Source organism: Sceloporus undulatus, chromosome 4, assembly GCF_019175285.1.
Source record: "Sceloporus undulatus isolate JIND9_A2432 ecotype Alabama chromosome 4, SceUnd_v1.1, whole genome shotgun sequence".
Lineage (NCBI taxonomy): Eukaryota > Metazoa > Chordata > Lepidosauria > Squamata > Phrynosomatidae > Sceloporus > Sceloporus undulatus.
In genome coordinates this window covers 55,273,658-55,291,175 of record NC_056525.1, presented here as the reverse complement: position 1 = coordinate 55,291,175, position 17,518 = coordinate 55,273,658, and the positions used below count along the sequence as shown (strand labels likewise).

Here is a 17,518-nt window from a genome sequence, read left to right as displayed (position 1 = left end):
CCTTCATCTACCAAGCTGGTAATTTTATCAAAGAAAGAGATTAGATTTGTCTGGCACGACTTGTTTCTCTGAAACCCATGTTGACATTTTGTGATTATGGCATTGCTTTATAGATGTTCACAGACTCTCTGTTTAATGATCTGCTCCAAAATCTTTCCTGGTACTGATGTCAGACTAACTGGACGATAATTGTTGGGATCCTCTTTTTTCCCCTTTTTGAAGATGGGGACAATGTTTGCCCTCCTCCAGTCTGCTGGGACTTCTCCTGTTCTCCAGGAGTTTTCAAAGATTATTGCCAATGGCTCCGATATTACATTTGCCAGTTCTTTTAATATCCTTGGATGTAGTTCATCTGGTCCTGGAGACTTAAATTCATTTAGATAAACAAGGTATTCCTGTACTATCTCCTTACTTATTCTGTGCTGAAATTCCCCTATTCTGTACTTTGCTCCATTATCCACAGGTTGAGCACCCTTTTCCTTTTCTGAGAAGGTGTTGAGTAATTCTGCCTTTTCTCTGTTACCTGTTAGCATTTTGCCATCTTCTCCACGCAGTGGCCCTACCATTTCCTTCTTCTTCCTTTTGCTGCAGACATATCCAAAAAAGCCCTTTTTATTGTTTTTAACCTCTCTAGCAAGCCTGAGTTCATTCTGCGCTTTAGTTTTTCTGACTTTACCCCTAAACATGGCTGCTATTTCTTTGAATTCCTTTTTTGTGATTTCCTCCTTTTTCAATTTCTTATACATGTTCCATTTAAAGCTTAGCTCAGTTGAAAGTCTCTTAGTCATCTATCCTGGTTTCTTGAGACACCTCCCATTTTTCTTCCTCACTGGAACTGTTTGAAATTGTGCCTTCACTATCCCCCTTTTGAGAAACTCTCATACATCCTGAACTCCCTTCTCTTTAAGTATTCCTGACTATGGGATCACCCCCAGTATTTCTCTAAGTTTACTGAAATCAGCTCTCCTAAAGTCTAGAATGTGTGTCTGAGAAGTTTATCGCACTGGGGTTAAAACGTCCCCCAGTGCGTTCTAACATGCACACGCGGGGCTGTGCATGGAGTGTGATGGGAACCCGATGGGGCCCAGAATGCTATTTTTCCTCACAGTTGCCGCCGGCTGTTCCCATCGCGTTCCCATGGAGTTCCAGAAGACACCAGTTCTGGGAACTGTTTCCCAGAAATGGCGCCCTCTGGAACTCCATGGGAACGCGATGAGAATGCCCGGCCGCGACTGCGGCGTTCCACTGTGCAGAAAAATAGTGTTCTGGGCTCCATCGGGTTCCCATCACGCTCTGTGCATGGCCCCGCGCGTGCACGTTAGAATGCACCGGGGAATGGTGCGATAAACTTATGACTATGCCTGGCTTCTCCTTTCCACTGTATTACAAACTCCAGGAGAACATGGTCACTTCCACCTAATGATCCCACCACTTTCACCCCATTAGCCAAGTCATCCTTGTTGGTTAGGATCAGATCTAAAATAGCTGACCCCCTTTTTGCCTCTTCCACCTTTTGGACAATGAAATTGTCTTCCAGGCAAGTGAGGAATTTGCTAGACCTTGAGGATTTTGCTGAGTTTGAATTTGAAGTCACCCATCACTACTACATCTCTCCTTTCTGAGTGTGTAGTCATCTGTTCTAGAAAGGAATCATCCAATTCCTCCATCTGACTGGGGGGTCGGTAGTAGACTCCCACCATAACATCCTTGTTGTTTCCCTCGCCTTTAATTTTTATCCAGATGCTCTTCACCTGGCTTCCAGTATTGATGTCCTGGATCTCTTCACTGGTGTAAATATCTCTGACATATACTCTAATTGATGCTAATATCCAAAAATGTTAACATATGTAGGAGGGTTACACTGGATCCTACATTGATTACAGTTCTAAAGCTGTGGATATTACAGTATGCAGGCTTTTTGCACTAATTGTTCAAGCAGTGTCACAGCATTTATACTGAATACTGTAAATGGTGTTTATTCTTTGGTGAAGCCACAGAAACTTACTGCTCAGCAATTATGTACTGGTCCTCCAGTGGAGTGCATTCCACCCCAGCCACCTGCACATTATGGGCTATCTCAGAGAAATCCAGTCCCAGGTTAATTCCACGAATTGTCACACGTGTTCCTCCTTCTGGTGGGCCTGAGACAGTTAAGATCTGGGGAGGGAAAGAAAAACATATTGTTCATCAAAAAAAGAAAGTAAGAAAGAAAAGAATGAACTATTCTTCCTAGCAAGGCAGGTATTGTTTGATCAGAAGAAACCACAGGTTTCAATTTGTCTCTATTGTAAATATAGTTTCAGTTACTTTGAGAAATAATTAAATAAGTCAATTGGCCCATCTAGAAAATGAGAATGACATTTTTGTTCTTAAGGACTGTGTGTGAATAACCACAATGGAAAACTAGGACAATGCAGGACTTTACAGCAGAAACTGGTAAAGTATGGTACTCTAGATGTTGCTGAGTTGCAGCTTTCATTACCCCTGGCTATCATAGCCAATAATGAAGAAAACTAGGAACTTCAGACTAATAACATGTTTGGCCACCTCACTCTAAAGGCAGATGAGGCAAAGACACGTTCAAAATGTAGCTCCGGCCCATGTGTCTTGATGAAATAAGATATCCAAATTCAATTATGGCTTTTCAAGCTGGGTTGTTATATACAGTGTTGCAGTGACAGATTTTGAAATCCAGGAGTACACACACACATACACATGAGAGAGAGAGAGAGAGAGAGAGAGAGAGATTTACAGAGAAAAAGTCATCTCCAAGAGAGCAGCAGTATATAGCATAATATCCAATTCATTGGGATTAGTGTGATTTAGTTACATGAGAATAATCTCTCTAAGTCAGTAGTGCTTACTTCTTTTAAACAATGCCAAACATTCAGAATCTGTGCTTGTCCCTGCTCCTGATAATTTTGATCTGGTATACTAAAAAGATGGGAGGAGGGGGTCCAGTGATTATGCAGTAGCTGGGCTTGTGCTGATCAAAAACAATTAATCCTGCACTCCCATGACACTTATAGAAAGCAATATAATGAAAGAAGAATTGTATTAGTTACCTACAGCATATATGAATATATGTGCAAAACAAAACAGAAAACCAGGGAAAAAGTACAGCTACTATGAGGAGCACAGGGAACCTGTGTCTAAATATAATGAAGATCCAGAGTAACAGATAATTTTTTAAAATGCTTTTTCAGGCATTTTACCTCTGGTGCAGAATGTGCCAGCTGTCATTCAGACTGCTCACACCACAATTGAGGCTTGAGATATGTGTAGTCCAAACATGATGTTGTCAGAACATGTGGGGAGAGCAGGACTTTTGGCCCATGCAGACAAGGCCTTCTATCTCTAGTGCCACAGGTTAGCCTCCAACTATAGGGTGCAGTGCATTTTCCCTTTACAGTCTACTCCTTCTGTTCTGTCACAATTATTGGACCATTTTAAATTTGTATTTGCATAAACTGAATTGTTCTGAGGGAATGATGCTTTGTGTGTGTGTATGTGTCTCTGTGTGTATGTGCAGATGCATTTATCTTTAATCTGCCCAGAGCATCAAGCATTTGTAATGAATGCATGTTGACTTGTGCATTAATATGGAAGAGTGCTGTGGTATAATCAGGAACGAACACACACACACAGTCTACTATCTAAATTTTAACAGAAGAGGAGACAATATGAAGTAAAGGAACGGAAGAAAAGGGTAGGCAGGGACTTTCCATGTGTCCTCATACAGATGTGATGGCAGAAGCTTAAGGATTAACTTGCTATTTTGTTGCACTTTCTATCTTGATATTAATCTGACCTCACTGCAATTGATCATCACTTCAATATGGCTTTAACCACAGTACTCCAACAGCTGTGCCAAATGCCACCTGCTTCTTGGGCAGATGTCACAGACCAGATGTGAGCTAAATTCATACCAATGTGAGATTAATGCACAACATATTGTTCAGAAGCATTTCCAACAATTCCATCACCCTTCATAGTCTACACTCAACCCCATATTGTATTTCATTTGCCAATTTGCACATGTGTTCTAAGCACTGGGAAGTAAATAATGGAGTCCAACTCTGGGCTGCATCATTTTCTGTAATCACTACCAGCCCAGCATGTTTGTTTCACCTTCTCAGCTGCTGAATCATGCCCTGACAACTGAATAGTTGTGGGAGGCCGATCCTGTGCCTATTCCAGTGGAACACAAGAAATCTAGTGGGAGGCTGCAGCTGGTTGTTAGTAGCAGAAACTTCTACTGGGAGACTACTTCTTTTTTATAGACTTTATAATAGCTAGTAACCTTAAAAGGTTTAACAGTTACTTTGGAGAACTTCATTAAGCTCCACTTTGGACAAGCTTTGAATGTTAAATACCACATTTTATTAGGGAGCAAGGCATTTGCACCTCCTTAAATGTCTTTTTGAAATACTAAAAGGTGGGAGTTTATTTCATAAGCTGCCTATTTATAGTATGCCTCTGTCATAACTGCTTCAGCTCCCAGTCTACGAAAAGATATTCTCACAACCACCATCTTCAAGTGGAATATTCTGTAATTCATTACAAACTTTATAACTGATGGGCACCAGTCAGGAAAACATATGGTATCAATTTCTGGCTTCTGTTAGTGGTTTGCAGTACTAGATGGTAAACCCCTTGTTCATTAAATGTGTCTTTAAAATGTAGGGGCAATTCCCAGAACCATTTCAACAGCTGTTTTCTCATGTTGAAAACTGCTACTTAGTTTTGGGCCATAGTAAGTCATTATGTTGGCACAGCATGCTCTGACACATCACTATTCTAGCTTCTCATAGTTTGGAAATATTTTGTAATATGACACAAGTTGCAATCTTGTCTGTTGGAGCAAGACAACCTTGAAAAGTGTCATTTCATTTAAAAAACACAAAACAATGGTTGGTAGATGGATGCCTGTAATGCATTGTACATTGGGCTACCTCCCTACCAAGTCCAGAAATGTCAGTTAGTTCCAAACATGGCGGCCAGATTGGCCACTTCTAGGAGTGATCATATCACATCAATATAAAAGTCACCCCACTGGCAGCAAATTAGTTTTGGGGCAAAGTATAAAATGTTATTACCTTTCAGGCCTGACATGATTTGGGTTCAGGTTAACAACAGGATTGGCTTCTCCTGTTTAATTTACCTCATTTACTCAGGTCCTGTGGAGAAATCTACTCAAGTTCAAAGTAGGCTGACTGTTACATACTGTATAGGATATTTTCTTTGGCCACCCCCAGATTATAGAATGACCTGCTGGAAGAGTTTTGTTAGCTGGAGATCTTGTCTGCATTTTTTTTTAAAAAAAAAGCCCAGTAAAGACCAGTCTCTTTCAACAGGAGTATGCAAATTATTTCTAAATTGATGGATTTCAACATTGAACAGTTTAGATACTCTTGTAACTGATCTTATGTTTTATGTTATTTGTTTCTTGCTTCAATCCATACGAGAACTGGATAAGAAATAATAATAATAATAATAATAATAATAATAATACTGTAATAATAATAATAATAATAATAATAATAATAATAATAATAATAATAATAATGGCAAAAGGAATAAAATTAACTGTTCCTACCCTTGCTTTGGACATTTCTGTGCAACACATAATATGGGGTAGTGGGGGCAATAAATGTCTGGTAGAACACACTTTCATAATCTTAGATTATACTCAAGCAAACTATAATCTTTTTATTTCAAATGATGTCCTCTAATTCAGTTTAAGAATAGAAAGTAAGAAATTATTTGCAAGAAAATGATCCACCAATGTTTTGACTTTGGTGTCTATTGTTATTAATTTTGATTCCATTTTCCTTGTTAGGTTCCAGTTTTTGTTTTCCAATTCAGATTTATCCCTCACATGTGTGGGACCCCTGTTCACTGATTACATGCAGAGCAAACTTCTCTTACCACTAAGAAACCATACCCCATTCCACACGCTAGAAATTAGGTGAGAGTGTACCTGAAGTGTTCACAAGGTAGGACTTTAAGTTTGAAATTCAGGTCCCAATGCTACAAAATGGGCAGGAAGGACATAAAATGCAACAGTGTTGGCTTACCCACATTTTGAAATAAGCAAAGTAATACCTATTACCATCTAAAGAAGGTCATTAAGACCATTAAGTCCAGAGTCTAAAATTATCTAACCGTACCAATGAAGGATTCATCATGCCCTCTTAAATGTCAGCATTTTTCTCTCTTAGCTTCTGACTCTTTGCCTAAACTTATGTCACATATAACTAAATGAAAAACTGCTTCCTCTGTGTCCTTCCTCTCTACTCCCACCTCAGACTCTGAAAGAAGAGATTTTTCTAGACAGTCTCAGTGCCTTCTTGTAATGTAAGCCTTCCTTAGCCCGAAAAACCCACAAAAAACCTTCCTTATCAGTTTCCTCCTTTCATTCTTTCCTTTTTTGTTGAACTTCTTAATTTTTCTCACTTCACTTCTGCATCTGTTTATTCTGTAACTCTAAAGCCATGTTATTTGAATTAGAGGAAATAGTTAACCATACTGGTACCATTAACTCTGGTATTAAGGTCTCTCCACTGGCTGCCTATCAGTTTCTGGGCTCAGCACAAAGTGTTGGTTATTACCTATAAAGCACTACATGGCTTGGGCCCGTGTTACTTGAGGGAATGCCTCTCCCCATACAATACGCCTTGATCATTGTGGAAAGGCGGTATATAAATAAAGTTTTTATTATTATTATTATTATTATTATTATTATTATTATTGGAGGATGGCATTGTTCTCTAAAGGCACTTATTTTGTTCTCTTGCCTTAACCTCAATTCCCATCTTTCACCATGCTCTCAGCTCCTGGACTAAAAGCTTTAATCTATTCACTGTGTAGCATCTGTTACACTCTGCTTTCTGAAACTCACACTCTGTAGTGTGTCTTGTATCACTTCCCTTTGCAAAGCATCATGTGTCTAAAAAAGACATGATACGAAAATCAAACTGCATTATATTATACTAAACACTGTTGAAGGTCTGCTTCTGCTAATGTTTACAAGTCACCCATATACAACGGTTCACAATTCTTGACAGTTATTTCCCTTACAATTGTATGTTATTTTTTAAAATGCATTTGCTGCAGCATTTGCATTGACAAGCTGAGGCACTTTGCCCCTCCCAGTAAAACCCACTGCTTGCCATTTTATATTTTTGCCATGCTGATAACATTTCTTACCTAACTTGAGTCAATGAAAGCTGACTACAATGTCAAACAAGGCAATCTTGCCTCTTTATTTTCCAAATGTTCTGACCTGGAAAATACCCGAACCAGACTTCCAATTCGACCTAGATTTTAGTGGCCACTAATTGAACAGTTTTGAAGGAACTGTGTCACAAAGCTGCCGCAGGGTCAGAACAGATGCATTCAATTAATTACAGCTGGGAAAATTCAGTTATAATCACACAAGGCAGCAAAGACTGAAAAGATCCAGTTATCTGGGCCCCTATAAATAGAACTGGACTGGGCCAAAACCACCTATCATGGTAATGGAATCTAAAACAGTACCTTACAAAAAAAGCATCCACCTTTTACATTGATCCCAGGTAAATGATACAGGGTATAGTTCTACAGCCCAATCTCAAACTTCTGTTGATGTCATGGTATCGGCAGAATGCCTACTATTCTTACAGCTGCCATCTTCTTATTAGACTGTCTACAATAACAGCCTGTCATAAAGAAATTTAACAGGTAAAGATTTTCCTACAGTAGAGATAAGCGATGTGAAAAGGGGAAATTCCATGTGGCATTTTACCACTGAAAGCCCAAGAAAAGTAATATCAGAAAATGGTTATGAAATGTGTCATATAAATGTTTGATTTGTTTGATGGTATGGGGCAGGTGTCAGCATCAGCCACAGAATCACAGCCAACATTGCAATCATAATCTGTCTTGTATCATTTCCCTTTGCAAAACATGATCTTTCTACAAATCTACATATGTCTAATTCCCTTTCCAAGACAGCATGTATGCAGCAATACAATTATTCCAATTGAGGGCATCCACAGGGATTTTTTCAAGATGGGAAAAATTGCATAGTGATCATATAGAGAGCAACTATGCTGCTACAGCATGCCTTTTACTTGAGCATTTGTGCATACATATTGATGCTTAGCATCACAGTTGCTATCATGGAGAATACTTCTAATGGGGGAGGAAAATCCTCAAAACTTGGACTTGAGTAGCATTTAATTCAGAGTGCAAGAAGCATGATGCTCAACAACAGAAGTTAATGAGGAGTAAGTACTGAGTATTTTCTGGCATCACCACCTTTAACATTGGCACCTTCACAAGACTTGTGAAAAAGAGGATTCTCATGTTCTCAAAGAGAAACGGCTAAGATAGATCAGGGTGGGTGGTTCTGAAGGAGCCTGGATTGTTCCTTTTATTTTTCACATTGTTATAGCTACTTTTTACATCATTTCACATATAATGACAGATATTGGGGTAATTGAAGTCTCCCATTACTACTCATCTTGTCTTTGAAAAACAGGTGATCTGATCTGGGAAGGCATCACCCAAGCCTTCTGCCTGCTCCCTGCAGCCTGTAACTATTTCCTATCATGATAACACTGTTATTTCCCTCTCCTTTTATTTTTTTTCTGCCCAAATGCTGTCCTGAAGCTGCAATAATATTTAAGCATCATAGTATCTCAGTGAAAATGGGAATTATCTTATTTGTTTCCCCATCCCCATAATCTAAATGTGATTTCCTTAAAAACTTCTCCCCTGTCACACATTAACAGAGATGGATCTAAAAAGCAAGGATCCCATTATGGTCTTGTAATACTTGCATCCCATCATGGGTTTTAATGGTTCAATTCTATTGCATGCTCTGCAAAACAAAAGGAAATGGATAGCACTGGGCCAGCACAGTCTTGCAGGTCATGAAGCAGTAATTGTGTGAGAACACATTTTAGGATTTATTTATTTTTTTGTGGGTTTTTCGAGCTATATGGCCATGTTCTAGAAGAGTTTCTTCCTGATGTTTTGCCAGCATCTGTGGCTGGCCTTTGACTTCACAATTTAGGAAGTTGCAACAGTGCACCATTTGAGGACAGTGCAAACAAACAATTCTGAATCCCTGGACAAGCAACATGGTAACTACTGAACCATTTTCCCCCAAGGAGAGAGCTGAGTGTGGGACTATGACTCTGGTTACAAGGGTTTGAATCCCCATTCAGCTGTGAAACCCCCAGGGTGACCTTGGGCAAGCCATACCCTCTCAGCCTCAGAGGAAGGCAAAGGCAAATCCCCTCTGAACCAATCTTGCCAGGAAACTCCTGTGATAGGTTCACCTTAGAATCAGTATGTCAGAAGTGACTTGAAGGCACACAACAACAACAACAACAACAACAAATTCCTCCAAGATGAATAGGAAGATCCACAAGTTGAACACCAACTCCCCAGCAAAAGATTTGACAGACATATTGCCCTGACCATAGACCTAGCACTACACTGACAAAGACCCTTCTTGGCAATCATTCATAGTCTAGAACAGGGGTAGGCAACCTTTTTGAGCCGGGGGCCGGGTTGCTGTCCCTCAGACAACTGGGGGGGAATGTTCATTCTTCTGTTTCACTTTGGTATCTTATAATTTAAATCCAATCAGGCCTGCCCAAGCCTGTGCTACAAGACTTCTTGGCTTCAAGGCTTAAGCATAATTGATTTCAACAGAGAAAATAGAAGGATGTCACCACTACACCTGAGACAATAGCCTAGTTCAAGGGCCCCAGGACAAGTTCAAGGGCCCCAGGCAAGTTTTTGTTGCTCTCTAGAGGAACAGCCAGGGAGTTCAGGAGGAACAGCAAGATGGTTCATGGCTGCCTAAGGAGGACTGACTCAGTCTATGATAGCAGGGTCTGCTGGGAATAAGCTAAACCATACAGGAGAGAGAAATCCATCAAGTCTAGTAAGGTAGACCATTTGAAAACCATAGCACCTATCTAAGAAGGGAGAAATGGATTATTTGTGGCCTTACAAAAGCTATACGAAACATATCTTTTCATTCCATGGTAATATTTTAACTGCTACATCCCAGTCTGCAAGCCCAGCAGGGCTCAGCTCATCCACATGCTAGTTCATCAGCCTGGCGGATCACTCCTTGTCTCTGTCGCAGCTGATAGTACATTCCAAACCTATTGTTATCTCAGCAGAGCAACTCCATTATTCAGGCTGACAGTGTCCCCCCTGCAACCCCGTTAGTTGTTTGTTGCAGTGATGTTATATTAATGAGGCCTGCAAAAAATGAATGGAGATCAGAGCACTGCTTGTTCATAGGAAGCCAATTTTTTATTTATTTATTGAGGCTGCTGGCAGCAGGGGAAGATTTTGCTATCAAGGGGAACATAGGGTGGTTCCAATGATGTGTTCTATGATGGGAAAGATTTCATGTTAACATGTACGTTATTATTGATTTTTCTTTTGTCAACAAGTAAAGTCCCTATAATCTCCAGTCCCTGCTGGCTCATTGCAATGTTAAAAGCTTGCCTCTCCACTGAACTGTTAAATTTTCAAAGAAAAAATTCTACTGCTGACAATTTTACCCTCTTTCCCAGGATGCCTGCCTGCCTGCCTGCCTGCCGCCTGCCTTTCTTGAGATAGTGCAGATACGTGTTTCTAAATTTGCCAAATCATTTATGTATCAGGTGTGGACCATGGAATTACTTCTGTTTTGCAATGTAGCACTCCCTTGTGCTGGTTTTACTTGTGATATAACATTGCATTCCTGTTTTTATTGTTAGGCTAATAACTAATTTTTCAGATATGAAAAAAACACCAACCTTTAAACCAGGGATGGGCAGCTACAAGGAGTCCAGAAGCCCACACCTGCTCCATTTTCAGCTCACTGCCCTTCACAGGATTTATCCAGTCAATTTTACAAAACACCAAATAATGGTTACTTCCACCTCTCTTAACATTGCTGTTATCCATCTTTCTAAAGTGTGCAGTATTTGTGAATAAAGAGAGAATTATACCTCTTGATGGATGCTGGAAGTGTATTTTTCTATTTTTACTCCACCATGAATGAGGCCTCCCGGTACCCACAGTTCTATCCCTGCTTTAAACTGTGGGTTTGAAACCTGAATTAAATGGTATTTCTAGTTGTTGTAACCAAGGCTGCTGCGGATATACTTGGGTTAGACAAGGAGGTGCAATGTAAGCTCCAGAATTCAGAGATGGGGAGGAGAACAAGTTTATAATCAACCATACTTAAATAATTCATAATTTTATGTCTGCATGTATGATGATATGTCCTGCTGCTCTCAATGCTGCCTTCCAATATCTGTGCAGGAGTATCTGGCCTAGATTGTGATCCTGCACACCGTTAGGTTGTTGCAATTCACTAGATGAGTTAGAGTTTAAGACAAGATCTTTTGCCAAAGGCCAAATTCAGTTTCAGAATTGTACAGTACTTCTGCCAGGAAAACCCTGTATATTTTGCTAAATGAAAACTTTATGCCATCAACACAAAACAGCCCCCATCCCCCACTCATTTGGCTTTCCATTTTCCTGGATGAAGAATCCTAAGCATTCTAAAGCTGCTCATTATTTTGGGATATTGAGGTTAGTTCTAATAAAGTGATTCTGACAGTGGATTTTGAAATATTAGTAGTTTCCATGACTGCCCCAAGGAAGAAAAGAGGGAGACCCCTGCCCGCATTTTTCTGAGACGTTGCTATCTTGGGTGAAGGATGATATTTCCCTCTCCATTTACTAGGAAGAAAAAGAAACCTCTTGCTTTCTGGAAATGTTACATCTGTCTGACAATTTACTGGAAGGGAGGTTTGTTTGCAGGCCATTTTGCTTCTGGTGACTTACAGACCTCCAGCTCTTTGCATATGAAGCACAGATCTCTGTGAAAAGAATAACCTAAAATGCTGAGAAAGCAAGTTTGTTTTTATGGAAAGGCTCTAGGTTTGGATTAAAAATGAAAAATGGAACAAAACCCCTTGGGATGAAAATAACCCCATGAACCCATCAGGTTGGCAGAGTGGGTGGGGTCTCAGTGTCACATAGAATGAGGTTGAAAGTGAGAGAGTGCTTTCTGTTTTCTAGTGACAGTAGTAAGAGGGGAAAATTCATTCCTGGGCAGAAAGCCAGCATATGCCTGTGATTTACTTACATTCTGTTGAAATGAAAGCCATCAGAAAACATGTACTGGATACCAGAGTTGTCTAATAAACTTTGATGCTTGCTTGTGTGTTGCAGTTTGGGAAAGTTATTGTGAGAACTGGTAATTAACTGTTTTTCAGCTGGTTGCCTGCCCATTTGTTTTGCTACTGATAGAGATCACGGCAGTTATATCCAACAAGTGTGTAAGACACCCTTATGATGTAAGTTGACATGATTTCTCTGATTCAGCAATGTGTTTTCTATTTTTTTTTTTTTTACTGCTTTTCCTCTGAGGACCTTAGAACAATACACGTGGGGTCACGAATCTGTTGATGACATGCTGGAGGATAGAACAAGTTATTTGGGGTGTGTATGTGTGTGTGTGTGGGGGGGGAGGGTTGCATAAGTCAGGACCTCCAAACCGGGACAAATGTAGGACAAACATTTTCAGATGTAGGACACATTTTTTTAAAATGGAGGACACGCAAAAATTGATGCTTTTTTTAGAAATGTTAATATAAATTCATGTTTCTTAGGCATGATCAAAATGGAGGACATTTGGGCATTATTCCTAGACAGTGGCAGAATGGACTTTCCTTTCTGGCCAGCCCCCTCTCCCATTCAAACAGCACATTTGGGCATTGAACATGGCTTTATTTTAACATTGCCTCTTGCATATTTCAGAGGCTTATTCCATAACAAACCCTTTGGGTTTAACACTGAACATGGGTTAACATGGCTATGCATATCAAACATGGTTTGTTAAACAAAAAGTGGATTTGCCCTCGGTTTCAGGTGTCTTGCACCAACTATACTTCTCAGAGTGTGTACTGCTTGGTCAAGGGACTTGGTTTTTTTCATTTTGACTTGTTTTGTCTGTATTCCACCCCACTAAATAAAGGAGACATGAAATGGAGTAATGGGTACAAGTTGTAAACAAAAAATCTTGTGAGACTCTGTAGGCAAGAGGTGCACCATCTTAAGAACTGCATTAGGCACACTTAGGCTGCTGCCACACTGCAGAATTAAAGCAGTTGACACTGCTTTCACTCTCATCACTCATCCTATGGAATCCTGGGATTTGTAGTTTGTTGTGCTGCAGGGCTGGGCTTTGAAATCTCAGGCATAGAAAAGCAAAAGGCGGGCTGCATTTACACTGGAGAAATAATCTGGTTTGAGATCACTTAACTGCCTTGTCTGAATGCTGTGGCATTCTGGGAATGGTGGTTGTTCCAGCACCACAGCAAAATGCAGTTAAACCCCTGTAAGCTCTGACAGGTACAATGCCCTTCTCAAAATGTAGGCCCTCAAGCAAAAAATGTAGGACATGACCAAAAATAAAAGCTACAAACACCCATTAATTATAAATCAATGTCTTAGCATGATCCAAATGGAGGACATGTCCTGGAAAAGGAGAGGATCTGGTACCTTGTCCCGGTCCAAAATACACTGCAGAAATAAACATAGCTGGACTGAAATGTCAGAGTTCCTCACCAAAGGTGCAATCCACACTAGGAAATAATCCAGTTTGAGAGTGACTTAACTATACTGGGTTAGTGCTGGGGAATGCTGGGAATTGTAGTACACTGTGGCCCCAGAGCTATCTTGACAGGGAGTCCCATAACCTCCAAACGTAGTTGAACTGCAGTGCCCAGAATTCTCACCAGGTGCTGCATCCACATTGAGGAAATGCTCAGTTTGAGACTGCTCAGTGCTGGGAATCCTGGGAATTGTAGTCTGTTGTGGCCTCAAAGCCATCACTGACAGGAAGTCTCATGTCTCCCAAACACTAGCATCCCAGGATTCCTTACCATTGAGTTAAAGCAGTCTCAAAGTGGGTTATTATTCCTGCAGTGTGTGTGAGAGATATAAAAGCTAGGGACTGGATCTCTGTGTCCAAAACACATCTTTGACTGCAGGGCTCAGTGCTATGAATCCTTGGAACTGTAGTTTATTGTGGCACCAAGATCTCTGACAGAGAAGGCCAAATGCCTCACAGACACCAGAATTCAGAGCATTGAGCTTTGGCAGTTAAAGGGGTCTCAAAGTGCAGGGGGGGAGAAGAAAAAGCCAGGGAGTTTGAATGAGCACTCACCTCGGCTGTGGGCTCTGAAAGGAAGAGGAGGAGGGAGGGAGGGATGGACCCAAGGAAGTGGCCAGGACCATCCGGAGGAGCCCCTGCTTTTCCTATCATCGCAGCCTCCTCCCTTCCACCAGCAAGAGGTCGTCCCAAGCGATGCCTCTCCTCCTCCTCCCCTCCTGGCCCGGAAGGCTCTTCCTGAGTCTGGCAGCAACCTCCTCAAACCGGGAAAAACTGAGTCGGAGGAAACCGTGCAGGGACGCCCCTAGTGGTGAAAAACCGGGAATGTCCGCTGGCAGGAGGGATATGGCAAGCCTAGTGGGGGGGAGGAATGCACTTCAGTAATGAGAGCTGCCTTTCACAGGGGGAGAGAAGGAAACCCGTGGATATAAGCGTGGGAGTATTATTTCTGCCAAACATGAACTATAGTATATAAGTTTGGATTGGATGCAAGGTCATAATTCAATGCCTGCCATGCTGGAATCCATAGTTAAAGCTCCTGAGAAGTGATATTCAATCCTATTTAAAATCTGCAAAGAAGAAGGAGTCACCCCCTTCTCAGATAACCTATTTCATTGCTGAATTACTCTTATCATTGGACTGTTCTTCCTATGTTAGGTGGAATCTTTTCTCTGTTATTTAAATCCATTGTGTTGTATCCCAGCTCTAGAGCAGCAGAGAAACCAATTGTTCCATCTTGTTGGTGGTAATATATTATTATATCATTATTATTATTATTACCTTTATTTATAAGTGCTGTAAATTTACAAGCGATGTACATATAACTTTTTAATCAGACGGTCTCTGCCCTCAGGCTTACAATCTAAAAGACATGACACAAAGGAGAAGGGAGTGGTGGTGGGGAAGGGGATGAGGTCCAGCAGTTCTTCTCTACTCCAAGGCCTGAACCAGGCAGATGGACTGGAGGGAGGACTTGGCTTCTCGGAGCTAGCCTGCCTCTCTCTCCCTCAAGATGGTGGCTGAAGGGAGGGCTTGTCTTCTCCAATATCATACAGATATTTAACAATGGCTATCTTAACATCTCTTACTTCTCCAAGTTAATGATGTCGAAATTGTGGCCATTGTACAATCTGACTCTAGGTGACTCTCACAACAATAATGAGAAAAGGCCTGGTCAAGAGATGGTGAGCTTCATGGCTGAGCGAGCATGGCTGATTTGTAAATATGAAGACAATCTTTGTTACAGAAAGTATTTGTAGAGGAGGTATTAAGAAAAAAACCTACTACATAGGTATGGGTAGGAAACCTGCTGAGTGACCTGTTCTAAGAAGATATAAGCCCAACAGAGGACCACAAACCTTGTTCCATTTTCACAGTGCCTTGTCTTGGGATCCTGCTTAGTACTCAAAGATGAGATTCATAACATAGGGCAGAATCTGTTGGTGTATATTGGTGCAGATAGCTTCTTTTTTCCAGGTCACTGGAAGGCACTCAAACCAGCTATCCATATTTCTACAATACCTTACTCCATCATAGCAGCTGCACCATGGTCTTTCCCTTTTCTGCCACTGGTATGTCAATCAGTTACATTAGAATGCTATGTCAATTAGGAATCCATCTAGGGTTTGATCTTGCGTAAGGTTTAGCTTTAAGTGAATGGTGTCCCATCGGAGGAAGTAGTTCAGTTGTCATAAGTTAGCAATGACACCCAGCTTCATTTTTCTTTACATCTGTATGAATAATCATAGAATCATAGAGTTGGAAGAGACGCAAGGTCCATTAAGTTCAACCTTTGCCATGCAAGAATACACAATCAAAGCACCCCTGACAGATACATCCAGCCTGTGTTTAAAAAGTTCCAAAGAAGAGGCAACACACACTCCAAGGCAGTGTTTTCCACGTATCAAACAGCTCTACTGTCGGAAGTTCTTCCTAATGTGGAATCTCTTTTCCTGTAGTTTTAATCTATTGTCTGGGTCCTATCTCTGGCTGCAGAAAATAAGCTCCATCTTCGCATACCATCCTTCCAAATATTTAAACAGGCTATAATAAAACCTTTTAACCTTCTCTCTCCAGGCCCAGCTCCCTAAGTACTCCTTATAGTTCATGCTACCAAACCTTCACTCTGCAGTCTTTGCTGGTGTATGAGAGGTTTGCATACCAAGGTAATTGAGATGAAGTTTATTTTTATATTATTTCATTTTATGGTATCTTTTTCAAAAGGACCAAAGTGGCTCACACGAAAAACCCCTTAAAAACAATAAAAAACAAAACGAATTTAAGATAACACAATTAGTACAGTTAAAATTAAGATTAAAAAACATACAGTAAAAGTTTAAACTCACAATCTAATACAGCTAACCCATATAAAAGCTACCCTGTCATGAATTAAAAAGCCTGCCTGAATAAAATGCTTTTATTGTCAGCGAAAGGCCAGCAGGGAGGGGGCCAGTCTAGCCTCCTTGGAATGAGTTCCAGAGGGTGGGAGCAGCTATCTTGCTTATAGTGGGCGACATTCCTCCTCTACAATGGTGCAAATAGCTAATCTCCAGGTGCAAACTCCCAGCTAGGAATAAGCAAACCTTTTATGTATTGGCAAAATGAAGCAACTATAGTTAAATCCTATCCCCAATTTCTCACAACTTGACCTGGGAGGGATGGGTGGAAGACAAATCTCATAATTCTGCTATAAGTGTGTAAATCTAATGTTTCCATTCCCTATTTCTTGGAATAGCATGCTGGGAGTTAATGTATTGGACTGTTTAATGTGCCACACCCTTTTTATGCCCGTCCTGTAGAGCATCTAGGAACGTTTGTCAGTTACTGTTTGTCACTTTACATCCAATGGAATCTTTAAAATGCATGCCTTGGATGTCATTGCTCCCTCCCAAGTGATTCATAGTCTTGAATCTTTATTTAATTATTTATTTTTATCAGGATTTATATCTGCATTTCTCCCACAATGGGTACCTTCTTTTGAACAGTAAGCTAAAGCAGTGGCTAGAGATGTTCTGTCAGCTTTAGCTATCTAACAACTAACCCACTTCTCAAGGGAATAAAGGGACCCACATGTGTGTGCTAAAATGGCATGGTACTATTTGCGTTTACTGCTGTAATGTACTTGATGGTGCTACCCTTGCGAGAAAATTCAGAAACTTCACCTGGTCCAGAGTGTGGCATGCTGGTTAGCATTGGGTGTTAAATTCAAGCAGCTCATAACATCAGTTCATTATGATTACCATCAATTTCCAGCCAAATTAAAATGGATGGAAGTTAGTTTTGTAGTCTTAAGTCTGGGCCCAGGTTGTTTGAACACAATAAAGTAAA

General features: G+C 40.6%; 1 protein-coding gene across 1 annotated transcript in view; it reads right to left on the bottom strand.

Annotated features, from left to right (window-relative positions):
* Positions 1-17,518, bottom strand: part of PLXNA2 (plexin A2) — a 518,762-nt gene that overhangs the window by 76,114 nt on the left and 425,130 nt on the right. Inside the window, 1 exon segment of the mRNA XM_042463708.1 lies at positions 2,006-2,157. Within this exon segment, the coding sequence (XP_042319642.1) occupies positions 2,006-2,157 (152 nt within the window).